The sequence below is a fragment of the Chamaea fasciata genome, unplaced genomic scaffold (genome assembly GCF_029207755.1).
Source record: "Chamaea fasciata isolate MVZ Bird 193981 ecotype frontalis unplaced genomic scaffold, bChaFas1.0.hap1 SCAF_1, whole genome shotgun sequence".
Lineage (NCBI taxonomy): Eukaryota > Metazoa > Chordata > Aves > Passeriformes > Sylviidae > Chamaea > Chamaea fasciata.
Window position 1 is genome coordinate 130,002,391 of NW_027094086.1, and position 20,536 is coordinate 130,022,926.

General features: G+C 38.7%; 1 protein-coding gene across 6 annotated transcripts in view; it reads left to right on the forward strand.

Annotated features, from left to right (window-relative positions):
• The window catches only part of LOC136297565 (cyclin-dependent kinase 6), a 155,605-nt gene that overhangs the window by 104,226 nt on the left and 30,843 nt on the right, over positions 1–20,536 (forward strand). For all 6 annotated transcript variants that reach the window (XM_066197582.1, XM_066197556.1, XM_066197575.1 and 3 more), the window contains exons 6-8: positions 13,678–13,728; positions 17,600–17,735; positions 19,385–19,516. In XM_066197582.1, coding sequence (XP_066053679.1) covers positions 13,678–13,728; positions 17,600–17,735; positions 19,385–19,516 — 319 coding nt within the window. The remainder of the gene's footprint in view (positions 1–13,677; positions 13,729–17,599; positions 17,736–19,384; positions 19,517–20,536) is intronic.

Below are 20,536 nucleotides of genomic sequence, written 5' to 3' on the forward strand. Positions count from 1 at the left end.
GGTCTCCTCCTGGAGAGCTTCCCATAGCTTCTTCATTGAAGGTGGCACAACACTAGTCTGAAATCCCTCTGAACACGTAGTCCTTAAAAATATACGCATTCCTTAGAGGTGCAATATTCCAGTCTGTGACAATCTGAATTAGTCTGGCCAAAGGTCAGAGGAAAAGAGCTTCTGTTTATGAGAAAGACCACAACATGTCAGTCATGATGCAGGTATTCGTAAGTCCTTGGTATTAATTTTGTAGCATTTGCAATGTATCCATTTGGAAATGCAGCTGGCAGCAGAAACATGTGGATCTGAGCCGTGCTGGGCACAGCTGCTGGCCAGTAGCTGTGAACATGCACCATCTTTGTGTCCTCTGGAGCATCTCAAAGACAAGTTCATAACTGCAATAAACCAGAGCAGCCTGAGGGCTGCTTTGGTGGGATCCACAGCTACAGTTTGTTTTTAGCAGTCACTCCACCAGCCAGAGGACAGGAGAGAAGCAGAGCAATGTTGTCCATGCCCCTTGCTCTCTAGCCTGAAGAAGGATAGCCAGCTGTACACTGCCCAAAGACTTTCTGTTTGAAAGGGTCTCCTGGCTCTTTCACACAGATTCCCTCTGCAGGAACTTGGCTGGGAGAAACTTTGCTTTTTGCCTAGAGTTTGGCCGGGGGAAATCTCTGTGTACTTTCGTTTGACTGGTAATACAATTAAACATTGTTTTTATTTACTTTTCTCTTTCATAGGAAAATGGCTACAAAACGGCATTTAAATTCCTGGGATCCTTTCCTGGGCACTGGTGCACTCTGGAGAGGGGGGAAAAAGACTAGACTTTAACTGTGATTCATGTTGCTGTGCTCCAAAGTGTGGGAGGTTTTTTTTTCCAAATGGAGTGTCTAGTCAGACATTTTGATCCAGGCAGCCTGTACTGAATTTTCTGTGTTTGATTGTCCAGGAAAGGAGTCTAATAATTAGCTACCAATGTCATTCATAAAGACAGTATGTACTAGTTGAGAAGTATGTAGGACAAATCTGTCTCATATTTATGTTTTTCAGTAGCTTCAGACTAGCACTTCTCCATATGTATTGATCACCAAGGCTGTTAGGTGTTCTTTATTTCTAATAAAACCCCATAAATGTGCATGACAGAAGTGGAAAGCAGACCTAAAGGAACCATCTCTGGGGTTTAAAAACAGCTAAGGATAGCAGAGCAAAGCATACCAGCTTTCTGAGACATCGTACTATTTTGTACCAAGTAAATAATTGGCTGTGAGAGGACACCTCAAAATGTCAATGAGGAAGGAAGAAGCTTGATACTTAGATTTCTGGAAAACAATTTCTCCAAGGGAATCACAGTGCCCAAAGGCAGCTCCCCACTGCCTCTGTAGAAAAGCTTACCTATGTTGCAGGGTTCAGACCACTGCAGAGAACTTGGCAGTCTGTGCATTGAAGATATCAAAAACCTAGAGTCCAAACTTGGTGAGGAAGGGAGGTGGCCACAGCCTCTCCTGCATGTATGTGCTACCTGCCACAGAGCAGCACGTGTTACCCACGTGTAGCTGGAGCTGCCTTTGCCGTCAGGGGCCTGGTGTTGGCAGGATACAGCTCATACCAAGTCACAGCAATTCCTGTCCCTTCTTCCTTTGAAGCCATAGTTTGCCCTGTGATATGAAAGCACGTGTTGTTGCCTTGCTTCTAATTTTTGTTTGCACATGGCCTGTGGCACTGCCATTACATTTGCTTGCTTGCTCTGCCTGACCTGCTGGCCCTGTACAAATGAGTCCATGTGACACACAGCCACCATGGTGTGCTGACTGCTAGAGGCAGAGACAGGATTTGACAAGCTCTTGGTGTCAGCAGGTGACCTGCCTGGCTGTTCTCTTGTGCTTGTGGCATACTTCATTTTGGAGTCTTTTAGGAACCATCTATCTGGCATGGTCAAAACACGTGACTTCTTCCAGAAACTCATACATAATCTGCTCTACTTTCCTCTTATAGATGCACTGAATGAATTCTGTCCAGATGCAACTCTTAAGACAAACTCTGAGAAAGTATTTATTCTTTTACTTAAATATTCTCTGTATTCATAGCTTCTTTCCTAACATATCTAAGTTTGCCAGTAGTAAGTGCTTTTGGAATATAGACATTTGTCAAATATGAATTTGATCCAAGGGATTACTTCATTTCCACTAATTTATTCAGCTGAGCTGGAGTAAATTGGCATGAAGATTCAGTTACTATTGATTTTCACTGAGTCTGAATCAGTTACCTAAAGGTACATGGCTCAATGAGCTATATCATCCAGAATTTCACCAACTACAGTGAATTATCAGATCTTTTTTATTAGATTATGTCAATGAAACAGGTTTTATTATTATGTCAGCACAGCATACACACTGTTCTATACAATTTAGTAATTTTTAAGTGCTCTTTATATCCAAATAATTCGGGAGCAAGCTTTCAGCATCTAAAGAAGTATCCATAGCAGGATATCTTTCTGTAATGTTTCTATCTGTAGCTGTTAAATTGAGCCTGTTTGGCAGTGATGAATCATGCTCCACCACTGTAAGAGTGAAGATACTCATTTAAAGCTAGATCTCATCAGACCATTAGCAATGAAAGAGTAGATGTAGAGAGTCAGAACTGTATTCTAGGTGGGTGTCCTACCCACTCAAGCACAGAAATAGACTTGCTTGCTTCTCTCCTGCCTTGGAATCATTTTTCCATTCCTGTGAAGTAATTGCAAAAGGAGAGGTAGGTGTTGCTCATCTCCTAGATCTTTTAAGAGTTTGATTTTGAGGGCATTTTGCTGGAAAGTACGAGTGGAGTTTAAAGGGGGCCTAGATTTTTAGCAAACCCTTTATTTTTGGCATACATGCCAGCCACAACTGTATGAAAAGCAAGGCATAAAATGGCTTACCACAGGATGAGGCTTTTAGTTGATAATTCACTTACTCCAGAAGAGGATTCTGGTTTTTTCTTTAATTTTGAACAAATTAGGTTGGGTTTTTTCCAGAAATGATAGTCATCTCCATCTGGATCTTGAGGAACTCCTTGTAGTGGACATAAGGGTGGTGAAAACTGTGGTGATGTGGGGACAGAAGAGTTCAAAATATGGGGTGATTCAAGGACCTGAATGTGCTCAGTATTTCACAGACTGAGGGAATGTTCATTTTGTAAAGACAGAGTTGTGTGCTCTTCCAATTAAAATTATGTCAAAAACCAATAGCGCTGTGCCACAGACAACACAAAATGCTTATGGTTCAGTAATGGCAAAGCAGAGGTAATAGCATAAAAAATTGTGGAGCTTTGTGACCACGGCACAAAATCTACAGCACGAAATGTGCTGCAGTTGCATAGGGGAGGGTGGCGTCTGAGCAGTGTCATCACAGTTAGGTTTTTGGTTTTCTCTTTAATATAAAAATTTAATTACTCTTTCTTTTGGCCAGGATTCAAGTGGGAAAAAAAGATTTTATGTGAAATCACTAAAAGCTGAACAAGATAAATAACCAGAGGGCTCCTAATAGGTGAACTCAGATTACGATGCACTGTCATGGCCAGTGAATGTAAATCTCACAGCTTCTCTGGCCTGAGTATAGTGCATTGCATGGGACAAAGTATTGCTTAGGGCAAAGTTGTATCTAGTTTAACTGGCCTTTGAAAACTCTATCAGTTTTCCTTGTATACTTGCTGTACATAACTTTCTACCTTAAATGCTTATCTCAAGCTTTTGTGCAGGTGTTTATTAATTCACTGTAAGCCAGCACAGCTGCTAAAAATTAAAGTATTTTCTTCACACCATCTTTCTAATCCACTTTCATGTCTTTTGACACTCAGACTCAGCAGCTGGGGAAAAAGGTTGAAATTGAAATTTAACCTCTGCTCACATAACAGTTTGCCATTTAGTACTGAAATGTTTTCCCTGCCTTTCCTTTCTGAAGAGTTGTAATCCACTTACGGATTTTTTTTCTGACCCAAGAGCGTTTTATTACAGCTGAGAGTGATGAGACATATTAGTTGTGGGTGGGCACAGTTCTGATGTTTCAGGTTTATCTGAAAATTTAGTGAGGCTTAGAGCAACAGGTGCCATTAACACCTACTATGGGGGCATATAAAGTGATCAAAGATCAAAACATGTACTTGACACCACACAGGAGCAGCTGAAGCCCAGATGGAGAGAAAACACAAGGATTCTCTCTCTTAGCCTTTAATGTTTTCCCTGAAGGGGAAAAAAAAATCACATTTCCTCTAGATTTCATTCTGTATTAAGAATTTCATGTTCTAGATCATGAGAACATCTTTGACTTCTATGTTTCCCTTCAAACATGGGAATTTGACATCTCTTGAAGCTCCCTTTTCTGAAGTTTCACAGAATGCCCATGTGCAACCTCCGTTACCTCACTGTCACTCTGTCACTGCACTACTGCAGCTGACAGAGAAGACTGACTTACAGAATTTTTCTGATGCTCTTATAGTCAGATACTTGCTGTTTTACCGTACTCTTCCTAGTTCTAGAGTTTGTTGGTGTTTGTTTTTTTTTCTTTAAGTTAGACTAGTCAATTAATCACATAGATGTACCATTTTCTGTGTTACTCATAATGATGACAATAAATCATCATTTGTGACATTATCTTGTATTAAGTATTTAGAGTATAAGCTCTTTTATTCATAGAGTATATTTTCATCTGGGAAGCTCCTTGTTTAGCCTTACTAAGATATAGTTAAAGGCCAAGTAAACCTGGGAACACATACTTGGATGTTAATTACTCAGTGTCCTTGGGGAGATCAAATGAACCACTAGGTAGACTAGATGTGTCTGCAACTTTCTTTTCCCTTTGATAAGGAAGAATCAGAGGTAGGTAAGAGTTAGTTTCCTTTGAGCAGTAGTTATGTGTGCATAGTCTTTCAGCTGATACAAGAAGGATAACAAGGTTAGACATTTGGTTTAAAAGAATTTATTCCAAGAGAAGTCAACCTAATGGCACAAAACCTTTTAGCCTAAAGCTGTACCATGAAAGCAATCTGATTGAAAATATATCTAGTTTGTGGAACATTATTGAATTTTAATTAGAGGGCCTCAGACTTAAAACCTGTTCAATATCCATCCCCTTGATTAAAACTAGTCCAGCATTAGAGGCACTCTGAAGCAAAGCCCATTTTAAAAGGGGGTTTTAGACCAGTAAATATGGTAAATGTCAACAGATCAGCTTTCTTGAAGGCATCTTGGCATTGCAAGAAAAATTGTGGAACTACAAAAAAATTAATTCTGTGTCTCTGAAAATTGTGATTTGAAAAGATTTGCATAGTGAAATTTCATACAGGATAAAGGAGTAGATACTTCTTTGTATCTATGTAGAAGACTGCTTTCATTTCATTTACATAATTGATAAAGACTAGAAACAGACTGAAACTCCTCTTGTTTGCCTTAACAGTTGGTCTTTTGCTGCGAAACAGATGTTCTAAAACCATTTCTTTAAAATACAGCATCAAAGAACATCTTCATATTCTGGCGAAAATGTGCCATTTTGGAGCGCTGTCTGCTAGATTTTTAAGTTAGGAGTAAATTATGAGTTAAATTAAAGAAGTGGTGAAAAATGGCTCTGACATGCTCTTGGAGCAGGATATAGACCTGTTCAAGGAAAATATGGGCAAATTTGTTCACAGGCATGAGGTTCTCTGCACCAGAACACACACACACTGCCTGCACAATGTCCTGCACACTGATTTTCACCATTGCTTGTTTGAATGAACAGGAGAGTGAGGAGCCCTCATGGCTCCTACCCTTCCATATAAGACAGCCTTTATCTAATCCATACCTCAATTATTGCCTTCAAACCCCACAACTCTGTTGCACAAGAAGGGCAAAGCCATGTTAACAGTTTTAAAGAGTGCACATTTAAAACGGGGATATGAAATAAGTTCATGAGAGAGAAGAGAATGCATCAAACTAAAAATGTGATTGTGGGAAGACCATGACCATATTGTATGCGTCATATCAGTATTTCTTTCAGGCTGCTTTCAAAAGGCAAAAGCCTGCAGTTTAGTTATGTTATTAAATTCCAAACTGTTGATGGACAAGTAGATGTAATTTAACTGTGCACAGTGATGAGATGAGTGTTTAATACACAGACAGTTTGATTATATTGCCGGTAGAACTGTCAGTACAAACAAAAGGAATGCTGCTTTTCCACACTGAGCACAGACCACACTTTTTTTCCCTTCCCTTTTTCCAAGGTCAGTGGTGTATATATTTACAGAATTTCCTTCAAACGTTGCCACAGTTTTCAAGGTGCCACTATTATATCATGCTTCCTGAGCTGAGATAATGACCCTTAAAGCCCTAGTGAAATAAACCTACAAATCTTGTGGGGAAACAAATGTCCACAGATAAGAGAACTGTGACGTGCGTGATGAGAGAGTAAGTGAAGGACACTCAACCTATCAAGGCTCTTCTATTTCAAAAAATAATGTTCAGTGATGAATTCTGAAGCAGTTCTTCCCCAGAACAGATGAAATCTGCCTATGTTACAGTATATTCTTGTGAAAGATCTTTTCTACACTTATCTTACTTTAGGGAACTTTATATGTATGGGTATATATATATATGTATACCCATAGATATAATGTATGTATCCTTCTCTTAAAGCATGATTTTTTTTTTAAAAAAAAAGGTTTGAAACTGGATCTCATTTGGCTTGAACCTGGGGTCATTGATGTCTGTGGTAAAGCTCCCTTTTATGTCAGTGGTGTGGGACAAAGCCCATCATTTGTTCCAAGGCCACCTGGGACTATTCTTACCTGAAAAGCATCAAGCAAATTTTAAGCACCCAGAAAAAGATCTTCTTTGCCAGTTCTTAAGGAAGTTTTGAAGATGATTATATTTTCCCTTACTTATGGAGATCATTATATATATTGGATAAACTTCACTCTGTACAGTAGTCTGGCCCTGCTTTGGTCATAAAGCTGTACACAGTGCCTCTGTTTGGTTTCCCTTTTACTAACATTTCCCTTTCAGTTATGCATGCATAGGGAACATCTGAAATTAGGTCCTTCCTTGCTGGGTTGTATCTGCACCCAGCTCTGAAAGCTCTTTGTTTTCTTCTTCAAGAAAGAGATCCCGTAAGTTTCTTATGAGCTAGACCATATGTGCATTTGGGGGTCAGAATATTGTCTTTATTTATAGAATTAAATCGCTTCATTTTGAATTGCAATGGAGAGCAAATTTAACACACTATAGAACTGGAAGTTTGCAAAACTATCTCTTTTTTTAAATCTGCTTCTGTCTACTGGGTGACATGAGAAACTCCAGGGAAAGTAATAATTGTAAAAGGTTTTGATGCATTAGATCTGGTTCTAATAATAGTTCAATACTGACATAGCCCCATCTTAGAGCTTTTATTCATGATTGTGATACTATCATACTTGAAGAATGATAGATTTTGAATGAAAGAAATTGGGCTTTTAAAGACTAAAATGAGAAACTCAAGATGGCTGATCTGGTTTCTGTCAGATTTTAGCTGAAGAGTATTTCCTCAGTCACAATGTTTATCTATGTCATCTTTCTTCTTACATATTGCAGGAGAGAAGATAAGTTTCATAAAAGTTTTGAGCAATTTATGATCAAATATAATAACCTCTACATGAAGTAACTTCCTCCTATGCAGTGTCTGCCACCCACCCACACAGAGATATTATTAAAGGGAAAGGAGAGAGGGAAAGTACAAGAAAATGTTAGGTTTAAAATGAGAACTCTGAATTACACAACAGCTGAGGCAAGTCACTTGTGACTGGAAGTGGGTAACTGTCCAGAGTGTGAAATCTTGTCAGCATGGCCTGTTTTCACATTAAAATTTCATATTGCACCTTACTCATCTTACATACCAGAAAGGCCAGTGATCTTCATCTTTAAAAGGTGATACTTTTTTTTTCTTGCTTTACTTTCTCTTTTCATACCTGTAGTAGAGACTTGTGCAGGCAATTTGTCAAAGAGAAACCGTGGTAGCAACAAGAGTGGCTAGGAATCAGCTCAGAAATAATCCCTCTGAATAAAGGTTTCCACAGGACAGTCCAGATCATGTTATTTCTAGTCATCTCATAATTTCAGTTTTAGGTCATGTATGGTTTTTATTCTTAAAATGAAAATATTTTCTTCCTAACAAGTAACTAATAATCTGACCAAATTATTTACCAGCTATTCACATTTTGTAATGTGAAAAGAAAAAACTCAGCCCGTCCTTTTAATATATCTCTGACTATATAATTTGGCAGATTTCCCATGGCATGATGCAGGATTCCTTGGCAAATGTTACTTGGCTTTAGCTTTTTTAGTTTCTTCACCATCACTTTGTTGGTCTTATTCACACAGACATACAAACTCCTAGACTTTACTGCGACAACACTGTCAGATTCTAAAATTTCATGTACAAATACCATGTACCCTTGTTATACCATTTCTCTTTACATTTTTTTCTTCACTATGTCAAGTAATCATGGACTTTCAACATCTGCCTCATTTTGTATAATGCCTTCAAAGCAGCAGCTACCAATTCTGAATTCACTGCTCTTCTTCCCAAAACAACTTCTCAACATCTTTTCAACCAGAGTGTCTAAGCCCCACTTGCCCAAAACTCAAGTTGTACCCTTCCCACCCGTGATGTTCTTCTCATTTTAGGGAGTTCTTGGAGGACTTCCCTGAGTACACATGGATCACCAATGTACAGGCTCTTCACTAAGAGTATTGTATATATTCAAGCTACTAATTAAGAGATTATCCTTAACATTTTTCTGTGATGACAAGGAAGGGGATGTTGTTGTCATAACTGCTGTTGTCACCACAATGAGCAAATGGACTAGCAGAAAGAATCTAGGTAGTTATTTTGTATGTTATTTCTTACATATCTGGAAAGGTACTAGGCTTTGTCTAGCTTTGGAAGCACTTCGCAATTCCAGAACTGTCATGAGAGCTCAGTAGTATGTTTTGGTTAGAAAGTGAATTTCTTACCTTTTTTTCACTCTTCAATACAGTCTTTTCTTCATATGACCTTTCTTCCATGTGTCCATTTTACCAATGTCAGAAACGGAAAGACAGTTTCCAATCAGAATGTCACTAATTAGTTAAAAATGTCAGTCACTGTCAAGAAACCTGCAGAAATCTTTTCCTGTGGTGCAATGCATGTGGTTTTATTAGGGTTTTTCCTTGTGTCTGCATTACAGTTTGACTAGAACAGTGCTTATCAACATCTTTATTTCCAATCTTTTTGAAAATTCTAACTTATGAAAAGCTGTAGATTCTCTTTGCTTTGTAGACCAAAGACTAAAGATACAATCTAGGAGTAATGTGGCCAGTTTACAGTTAAAACTCATTTATCTCTTGCATGGCATTGCATTGTCATTGTATACAATACTTTAAAAATTGCTTTGGCATGTCTGTAGCATTGCACCAGGGAAAATTCTTTTGTGGAGACTTGCTTAGGAAATGTTTATATCTCAGTTTTTACTAAGTAGTACAGGCATGAAACACAATGTCCATAAAATAAAGTATTCAACTTTTCAGACACAAATATCCAGTTCGGATAGAAAGAATATTCAGTGAAGGTGAAACATGGCATGAGCATGAGCAAAAGCATGAGTTAAGGCATGGACAAGAGAAGACGGGCCTAAAGTTGGTAAATGGGTAAATCTAGTTTGTTCAGCTAAATATAAGCACGAGAGCCTTTGGCCAGAAAAGTAATGGTGCAAGCCCTTTTAAACTGTAAGGAGATGGTAGTAGTTCAGGATTTGTAGGTTTTCCATTGCAACCTTACTTTGTGATCCGTATTTTTATTTCTGTACCATCACAGAATCACAGAATGGTTGAGATTGGAAGGACCTCTGGGCATCATCTGGTCCAAGCTCAGGCAGGATCACCTAGAAGTAGATGCCCAGGACCATGTCCAAATGGCTTTTGAATATCTCCAGGGTGGGAGGGTCCACAACCTCTTTGAGCCAGTGCTCAGTCATCCCCACAGTAAAAAATCGCTTTTTTATGTTCAGAGGGTGTTCCTGTACTCCTGCTTTCACAATGCAGACTCATAGCTACTATCCATTTAATTGTGCAGCTGCACATTTTGTACCTCAGGAATTAAAGTACTTGCTTGTTGGCTCAGGAGGGGTTTATTTTAGCAGGACAGGGTAAATAATGCAATGCCTCCATCATATCTTCGTATCTGTAGGCTAAGGGCATTCTGGTCCTACTGTAGACACAAAAAGGCTTTTCCTCCATACAGTGGGCATCATTCCAGAGGCAGTGGATAATGGCCTAGCTCCAAGCCCAGGAGAAGGAGTAGCCAAACTAGTTGGACACTTGCATATTCCCTGTAACGTTTTCCTCTTTCTGTTGCTGTGAAAAATCAAAGAATCAACAACCAACAAACATGGGAACCACCTGAGACTTCTTGACCCGACAGGGAAATTAAATGTCATAGGTGCACCCCAAATCTCTTTGTCCCATCATCTTCCCTGCTTGGTGTGTGTTCAGTAGCAACAGTGGTGTTGGAGCCTTCAGAGCATGGATTTTGTAGCAAGCAAAATCAGGGATGTTTGAGAGGGTTGAGGAGCCTCACAAAAGGCAAGTACATCCCCATGGAGAGTTCTTTCATCCATGGGAATGTCCCTCTTTTCTGTGATACCATGTGCTCACAGATTTTCGGTGTTTTTTGAAGCCAGAGGACAGACTCACATCCCCTGCCACAGCACACAAACCCAGCTCCATGCCTTTCCTGAAGAAAAAAGGAATTCTGCAAAATCAGGCTCCAGAGTTAAAGCAGTCTTACACAGATTAGGATCACAGAGAGGAGAACACATGCTCAAGAAAGGACTTCTGGATCAAGCTTGCATAAATAAACCTCAGGGAGTGAGTGGGTGTATGAGTCAAGTGAAAGATACCAAGAACAAAGGTTAAATTTTACTTTCCTGTGGCTACTGAGTGTTCTCAATTCAAAGGTGGTGGGAGAGCTGATGTCCACCTTTAAGAATCTTTAAAAAATTGTCTTAACGTGAAAGTTTCTATGTGTACTGGACTTGCAGAGCTGTCAGGTCATTACAAAAGAGCAACTAGTGCCAAAATGTGAAATGAGAACTTCATACAGCTGCTGATTAGGTGAATCTGTTTCCCTAGTCATCTGTCCAATATTCTGATTGAACCTCGAGCCAAAATTCATGAGGCAAATTTCATTATATTAGTGATGCCTAACCTGGAGTTGGCATCCTGTTGTAGTCATGATGGTGGGATGGATAGGAGGCTGAAAGATGAACTAATAACACTTCATTATGATGAAATATCAAAGTATGTTGGAAGGTCACCTTGTGTTGTATAATTATACTTTCAAAAGAATTTAAATTCTTGCTTCAGCCCTTAGTGAATTTGAGACAGCAGCAATGATGGGAAAAACCTTCCTTAAAAATCCCAAGAATTGTACTTGTTTTGGCATGACACTGCCTAAGGTGATTTGCAAACAAGGCTGCCTTTGCCAGGCTTTCACATTAATGCAAGGTTCAGCATACATTTTAAAACATTAAATCAGCTTTCCATTTGCATAGATATGATTATTTGAATGTGTAGATTTTGTTAGTTTAAAGGGCCCTAATAATCTAATGTTGGAGCCGAAATTAAATATTCCAAGTAACTGTATATAATAATTTCAAGCAGTAGTTAAAAAAACAAGTCTTAGATTGAAATATTGCTTTGCTTTGGAAGATACAGAGTGTGTCTGCTGCCACAAGCAATGTGGCATTGTAGCTACTGAATGTTCTGAAAATCAGGCTCAAAACTTAGGGCAGAAGTAGATTCTCCTGTCTGAATGGGTTACGCTTTGCATTTTTGTAGAAGCCAGTATTACTATATACCTTAAAGCTTAAAAAAGCCCAGAAATCCCAAAGTATGAGTTGCAATGGTCTTGTCAAAGTGGCTACAGTTAGTAAATATCCTGTGTATCTGGGAAGCAAAATATCCCATTATTTATGATTTATTCACAATCAAAATAAATAAAGCCCTTTATGGACAAGTAACAGGCTACCACATTTTATCCCATCAGATCAAATCTCATGTCAGATGGTTTCAAATCAAATTTGATTAAATTATTCTCTCAGTGTCCCTGCACAAAGCAGTTTGGAATATAAGTTGATAAAACATGACCTGAATGGCAGCACACAAGAAGGAGGCAAAATGCATGTTTAGCTCATTGAAGAACAGCATGTCTGCCAGTTCACTGCTTTTTCTTGATGGCCCAGATTTCTGCAGAGATTGTTATGTCTGAGAAATGTCACAGTGCTCTGTGTCTACTTGCTGTATTTGGAATGGACCCACAAGACACGCAGTGACATGGAGCTCTGCTGCCTTTGTGAGTGTGTCAAGATGGAAAGTGCCATTTTCCAGTTTTTACTCATGGTTAGCAAAAGGATCCAGATCCTACACCTGCTCCTGCATATGGGCAGTGAGAGGGGAAGAACCAGAGCTGACTACTCCTTGTTCTCTAGTCTAGATGGGAGAGATCTTCTCCTATGAAAAGCAGCCGTGAAATGATGCCTTTGGCTGTCACTGGTGTCAAGGACTTGTATCAGACAGGAGTATGTGGAGATAGGCAGGAGAATGGGTGAAAGCATGGGATTATGCATTGTTTGTCAAGTCACTGTGTCTCAGCTGAACAGTTCTCGAAACTGTAACCATGAGTTTACAACATACTCTGTACTTAGCCAAGATCTAGAAGAGAGGGCAACCTGGCGATCGTGTTTCTTGGAGTAATCTACCATTTGTTGAACTATGTCATTCTTGGCTGGATCCTTACTCATCTCTCAGTAAAATGTTGGACTATCTTGGGAGTTTCAACATAAAATTGCACTGTTGTTCACACCTTTCTGAGTTCAACACAAAGCTGGCAATACAGGCATACTGCCATACAAATCAGAATTTCATATTTTACATTGACACTGTGGGGTGATAGCATCTTATATATGATGAGTGAATATACTTTAAATTGCACTTTGAAAAGAAAAGGTGTGTCTGAAAGTATTTTTAGTCACTGTTTTTTGGGGTTTTTAAAGTCTTTGGACATTCAGCCTAACAATTTGTTTCTTTCCTGAATGTATCTTTATTTATGCAGCAGAAGTATTCCTCTACTTCAAGGTAAATGCTGTACCGTTTCACACCCCATTGTTTACAGACCTTCATGAATCCATTGTCATTTATTTGATCCCTTAAACCTAGGAGCACATTTCCAATATACAGTATGCAAGAAATTTAATTTTCAATTTATATTCATAATAATCTCTAATTGTATTGTTTTATTGCATGACATTCACTCTGTTTTTGTCTCTTTTAGCAGCTATTTTAGTGTTCTTTGTAATGAAAACTATTTTGTTAATGATATAATTCAGAAGACAGCATTAGTTGAAGGAAAATTATTTCATTCATGCAAAAGGGCACAATTAAATTTTCGAAAGTAGTGTATTCAAAAATATGTCATCTGTCCCCTGTTGTTACCAGGTTTAGTAGAAACTTGAAAGGTTCACTCACAGACTGGATAAAGCATGGAAGTAGAAGATATGAAGTCTCAAAAAAACCCTATGTTTTCACCCTACATTGGCAATTGTCAATGACATATATGAATTTACATTAATTAAAGCAAGTCACATCCTAAAAACATTTTTTTATTTTTTCAGACCACTTTTCCGTGGAAATTCAGATGTTGATCAACTAGGAAAAATCTTTGAGTAAGTAATAACTAGTTGCCTTATGTCAGTATCTGTTTAACATTGAAACCCTATGAGATTTCTTTGCCATGTTTTTATGCAATAATGTGACTAGAACAAAGTATTCCTAGAACATATTTCCTATTGCTACCGTATGCAACATGATATTTCCGTGTATTCTGTGTCAGAGTGGGAGGAGGAAGCAACATGGAATGTAGTTCTGCAAAACTGATGGCCGTCATCAGGAAGTTATGGGTCTTCTGGGTTTAGGCTTTTTAAGTGTCTTAAACATACTGTGCATGTACCATTCGTACATATTCATAAACAGTCAAATCCAAGAAATTCTCTTCATGTAAACAAACGAAGAGATTTTGGGGGTTTTTTGTATTATTTCTTTGTGCATTGCAGAAAACAGCATTAGACTACATTAAAAGCTGAAATCTCAAAGATCATTGCCAAGAGTATCTTTGCAGTAAAGATTTCCAAGCATCTGAAAATAGGTTAGCTTTTAAAATATATTGTGCAGCCTGTTAACAGTCTGTATTTTGGTCTGGAAGGTAACTGTGAGAGCTGAGGGAATATCAGCATTTTAACATGTGCTTTCTCAGAGATGAATTGACTTTTTCTAAAACCATTTAGAGTTCTAGGAATTTGTGTTTTTCAGATACATCAAATAGATTAAGGAGGCAGGTAGACTCTAAACTCTCCTAGGTGGAATATTTCTCATCCAAAATTAAGTTATTGATATTACTGGTGTGATAATTAAGTAGGATTATATTACTTTTTCTTGTAAAAGCTCTTCAGAGTAAGGAACATTTTTGTATTTTTAAGAGGCATGTAAATTTAAGATCTGATGTACATATCATGTAGTTAGGAAATCAAAGCCACGCAGAGCTGGTACCGAATGCCTGTTTGCCTCTGCACCTCTGTGTTCCCTTTCTTTTTATGGAGGGGCTGCAGGGATCCAGGGATCTGGACGAAATAAGAAGTGCATAGCACAGAAAGACAGTGAGAAGTATTATTCCAAAATGGTATTTTCTTGAAGATGTTCCAAAGAGAAGATAGTAAAATGTCTAAGAAAAGCTTAAACTGAACAAATAATGAATTTTCTCCGTTTAACCATTTTTCCAGTTCTCAAATCGCAACAGATCTGTTTCTAAACATCTTCATTTTTTAATGTGGGGTTCCTAAATTGCAGGTCTTGATTTCACACAGTTGACTTCCCTTTCCTGCATACCATACCATGAGTATGTGACTCACTTGTGTGGTTAATTTGTCATGCGCTAAATAGCTCTTCCTGCCCAATCCAGAAAAATCAGTCCTTAAAGTTCACTTTTTCTTCTTCTGCCAAAACTACTAGTTTAATCCTACAATATTCTGCTTTATTAAATGAAGGCAGCTTTGATACATCCAACATACTTTACAATTAAAAAAGATATAGCTGTGATTTCTTTCATTTGTGGCATTTAAGGGGAAAATGAAAATGAACTGGGCTAGGATTAAATGCATAGCTGCTAGCGGCAGCCTCCAGTGGGGATCTTTCCATCCCTAGGGGCTGAGATTACCTGTGCGGAAAAGAATTCACTAAGAAAAGAAAATGCCGTGCTAAATTTAGAAGAAATTCCTTATTGCACATTTACTTAAAGACAAAGTTTGGGTTTGCTTCTTTTGTATAGTTCTTCCTAAATAGTTGAAAAGTTTCTGTCTTGGGTTCTGAGGGGTTATGCCAGGCAGTGTTTATTTTGTGTTTTCACAGCTGGAGAGCCCCCTACATTTAGGCCTAGCTCTTCTTGTAGGAGGGGTGTTTCTTTCTACAGTGGTGACTCATTCTGGAGATCAGTTTGGATAGAAGGGAGTTCCAGGATTTTCATGCAATCTGGAGTGATGCATTCTTTCAGATAACGGGGCTGTGGTCTGCCTTTGCTTTGCATGTGCATTGTGATTTGTGTCAGTAAAATTCCACTGTGTATGAGGGTGAGTCCCTCCTCATACACGGCTCAAAACATTTTCCTGCTTTTCTGGGACACTACCAGCATGTGACATATCCTCACAGATTTCAGGCTAAACTGCAATGGTTTGAACAGACTTGTCTCCCATTGTGATCAATGGGAGTGGAAAGTACTCAACATTTCTCAAGACCAGGCCTGAACCTTTGGCAGGAGGTGAAACTTAGCCAAGCTACTCCCAAACTTAGTCACTGAAATGGTGATGCTACCAGACCCTTAGAGTGGGAGCAGCTACTCAGACATTCATTAGTAAGCGGCTTTGAGTACTATGTGTGTGTAGCTAAAAATGCCTCCTCCTTCCACTGTCTTGTCCAGCCCACCCCTCTCTTGGCAGGTTGCCTCCTGGTTTCTGGTCATTAGCTTTGCCTGTGCCTGTGTTTATTCTGCTCCGTTCGTGCTCTGCCATGCGGTCTTTAAAAACAGTGGGACTAACCAAACACATTTGAACGGCAGGTTAAATGTCATCGTTATTTAAAATACTTCACTCTCCCATCTTTGATGCTATTTGTATTATATTTAATATGGGGCCAAATCCTGAAATATCTAATCAAAAGGTTTAACTGCCATGGCCAAGGGGGCTGCCCCATGCCCACACTGCACCTGATGAATGGCAAGTGTGGTTTTTCCTACAGATTCAGCTTGGCGTTTCCCAAGAGCTGTGGTATGTCCAGGTGTAGTAGGATTTAATTGTCCTGAGATTGTAATTGCTTTGCCCTTCCAGCCATGCTGTTACTTTGAGGACGTATTAATTTTCAGAGGTAGTTTAGGTGAGCCAAATTACAATCGAAAATCCATACAGGCAGAGGTGGAGGAATTCCATTACGTCTGCTGAGGTAACCTACGATTTACCCCGTGTGGCTGGCCCACGGCCTTACCCAGCCTTGCGGCAAACTCCGTGAGAAAAAAGGTCAATGCTGCTCCCTAGTGGCACTGGCCTTTGTGCAGGCCCAAGTATTCAGTGACATTGTTTTTCTGTCCTTTCTTGTCTTACCCTGTCAGCGTGTCCATTGAAAATGTCGATTTTACAGGTTATAAAAATTTATTTTCCCTGAAACCAAGCAAGTAATGTATGATCTTTTCCAGAATTTCCATCAGAAACAGGTTTTCAACCCTACAAATATTAGCATGAGACTAAAATGTCAAATGGATGACATAAATCATCATTGGTGGTTTATCTACAATTTAATTTATTTGAGTTTTAGACCTCAGAATGATTATTTAATAAGCATAAGTATCTTCTACCATTTAAAGAATAAAGAAAATATTTAAAGAAAGGGAAATATTCTATTAAAGAGTAAACAAAAACTAAAATACAATTGAAAGCAAAACCACAAAGACACTCAAGTGCCTTTCCACTTCTAAATTGAGACTTTAAAACCTGTATTGTGAAGCAAATAAATTGTTTAAGTTTGGGCAACAATTGCTGCACATAGCTTTGAAGCATTATGAAACATCCCTTTTATTGCCTTACCCTCATCTTGACCCACACTCCTCTCTCAGTCCCTATTCTTGTGAAAAAAGATCCTTGCACGCAATTCCCCTTTGAAACTCACTGCTTTTAATCATCCTGGAGTGACATATGTTGCACCATCCAGTCAAGAGCAAAGCAACTTTTTTCTAAAGCACTCAGCCTTTTTTTCAATAAAAAGACTCAGAAAATTGAGACTTAGGCCAGAAAATTGTGCTACCCACTAAATGATTTCTACCAAGCATATTGAGGGTCTATGTTTATCAGCTTCTATTCACAGAGATTATTGCACTACTTTACAATTAAACATTTAAGCTCATTTAAACAAAAATACTTATAAAATGCTACTCAGTGTAATCAATATGAAGGGAAAACTGCATAAATGTTCAGACCTAACTTTATGCTTTTCATTTCACAGTGTAATTGGACTCCCAGAAGAAGAGGACTGGCCTAATGACGTTGCCCTTCCACGAAATGCTTTTACTTCCAGACCTGCACAACCTATTGAGAAATTTGTACCAGATATTGATGAAGTAGGCAAAGACTTGCTTCTTGTGAGTTTCTATTTGTTGTTCCCTACCTCACGTGACTGATAGCTCCCACTGTACATGCAACTTGCCAAGAAAATAAGTTTCCATTTAATGGAGTTAGTAAAAAAAGGCCAAAAATAGATCAGACATTTTGTGTTAATCTGTGAAACAACAGCACAAAGACAGTGCCTTTGGCTCAAGACGTGTCAGAGCTGAGAATAGCTCGAGATTAGGAAACTGGGTTAGGGATGTGTCTGTTTGACCTGTTGTTAGACCTTATGATTACATCCTCACTACTGACCACTGTAGTGCCACTGATGCAGCCATTCTTACAGTATTGGCCTGATGTAAGTCCAAAAATGGATCTACCATTTTTTGTGGTATAGTGGACCCAATATATAGGAGGAAATAGGCTTTAGTGACAGATTACATCTGCTAGCCCTTCTACTGAATGCTGAAAACTTGACACTTGGAATTCACCAGTTACTGCCTCTTGCAAATGACAAGGCTGAACAAAGCAAAAGAATTGGGCTGGTACGGCTTTTTCCATCCTTGTTATAGATACATTAGAAACCCCAGTCCTGAAGTTAAGTCTTGAAATGGAATATAGGGAATGACCTTGCATCAGTTTGCTTCTTTCTGTGCTTGTTGAAATCTAGTTAAATTTGTTCTCTGGAAGTCTTTTAAAGATCTTGATTGATATGAGCTAGGTAGAGTGCAATTCTTGAAAGACTTAATGCATCTCTTCAGGAACTGCTGTCTCTGCCCAAAGGTTATCTCAACAGCAGATGATCCTGCACTGTCCTCATGACAGCAGCTCCCAGCTACAGAAAGCTGGACTGCATCTGGACACTTGAAGTGACAAGGGAGAAACACTGCTATGAGAAAAATCTGTTGTGCTTGCAGACAGCCTGGAAGGGGAAGCTAGACATGGGGCAAAAATTAGATTCTAGGAACAACAAGGAATAATAGATATGGCCGAGATTTCAGTGAGTGTGAGGCATGATGGGAGGAAGAAGATAAATATCTGTGCCTAGAAAGTGACATAGGAAAGAAATCCATTCCTGCTAGGCAAAGAGGTGATAACTGGGAGCCACAGTTGAAAGGGGAGAGTAGAACTGGAAGTCACTGAGTTAAATTTCGGAAGTTAAAAGATAGAAGTTACATGAAAGATAGAAGATACACGAAAAGAAGGTAAGACTAGGAATCGGTTAGACAACAATAGTAGGAAGAATAATACATGGAGGTAAATGACATAAAGAACAAGGTATAAACACGAGGCTGGGTAGGGATTTCAGTGCTGGCTGGACAAAGGCTGGGATACAGATCTGGAAGGAGGGCCATCAAACTAGGAAGAAGAGGAGAGAGAAACTGAACACACAACATAAGCAGATGAAGGCTGTCCTGTGCATGTGAATTCAAGAAAACCTATATTCTGGAATTTCATAAACTGTGAATACTTGAATTTTCTAGCATGTAATTTTTTTGAGGTGGCCATACTCATATACTGCTTGTTTTAATATGGATGGTCATTGTGCACTACCTTCTGAGCCCCTCTTGTGTCTCATATGGATTATATACTACTGAAGAAGGTATGCATTAATGTATGTATGCAGTGATAGCACTGTTAACTGTACATTTTAGTTAAAACTAACTTCTTTTCGTACTTTCAGAAATGCTTAGCATTCAACCCAGCCAAGAGAATATCTGCATATGTTGCCCTCTCTCACCCATATTTCCATGATCTGGAGAAATTCAAGGAGAATCTGGACTGTCACATGTCATCAAGCCAAAACTCCAGTGAGGTGAATGCATCATAAGTGCTGACTGAAGATGAACCATAAATGAACAAGACGTATAGCTGACAAGGCCACTGTCCCATACAAACCACGTAGCTGTCCTAGGGAGATCGTTATTTGGAGGTTTTATGCACTTATCTTTTATTTTGGGACTGTGATGTGCTTATCCATGGAAATCAATCTAGTTTACTTTTACCTGAGCAATGCAAGGGCCAGGGTTTTGACCTGCTCCTGTTGCAGCTTTATGTTTGTTTTGTTTTTGTTTTGTTTATCTACCTGGGAAAACTCCAGACAAAGAGAAGCTGCTGACCAGTTTTGCTGCCATTTTATCCTTCTAATATTGAATGCTGCCAGTGTTTGATGATTGAGTCACTGCCAAAATATGATGCAATCTCTCTCTCTCTCTAGCTGCTGAAGCATGATTTGGTACTTTATTATTATTATTCTGTGATATTTAAAGAATGGCGTTGAAATACCAGATCTCTGCAACCTGCAGTTAACTGATACATGCGTTAATACATCCAGCTACTGTTCATTCATAGCAATATATGCAGGTGCTTCCCCACTTGAAAACTTGGATAAACTAATTCATCGTTTTATTACTCTACAAAAATAACAGTGATGATGATCATAATAAATGTCTCAGCTTTTAGATTTTTTTATACACAAATGAGTTATTATCTAGCTATGTTTGTGTGCATGTTTCAAAAAACTGTCCTGTTCTTGCTGTTTCAATTTCTAAATGTCTTTCTGTGTTGAAATGCAAACATGTTCTAGTCCATCGTCTAACCCATCATTCCCTCCAGGAAACAGCTACAAACATATTTTCTTCATCTCATTCCAAATAATTTTCTAATGTCCAGCACAAAGACGTGAGCAGAGCCAATGAAAACCAATACAGATCTTCACCTTCAACCAGTTCTCATTGTCAGCCAAAAACAAAAATAGAAAAAATGTTTCTGGTTCAGAAGCAGAAAATCCTATACCTGTAATAAGCACAGAGAAGTATTTGTGCTGCATTGTACT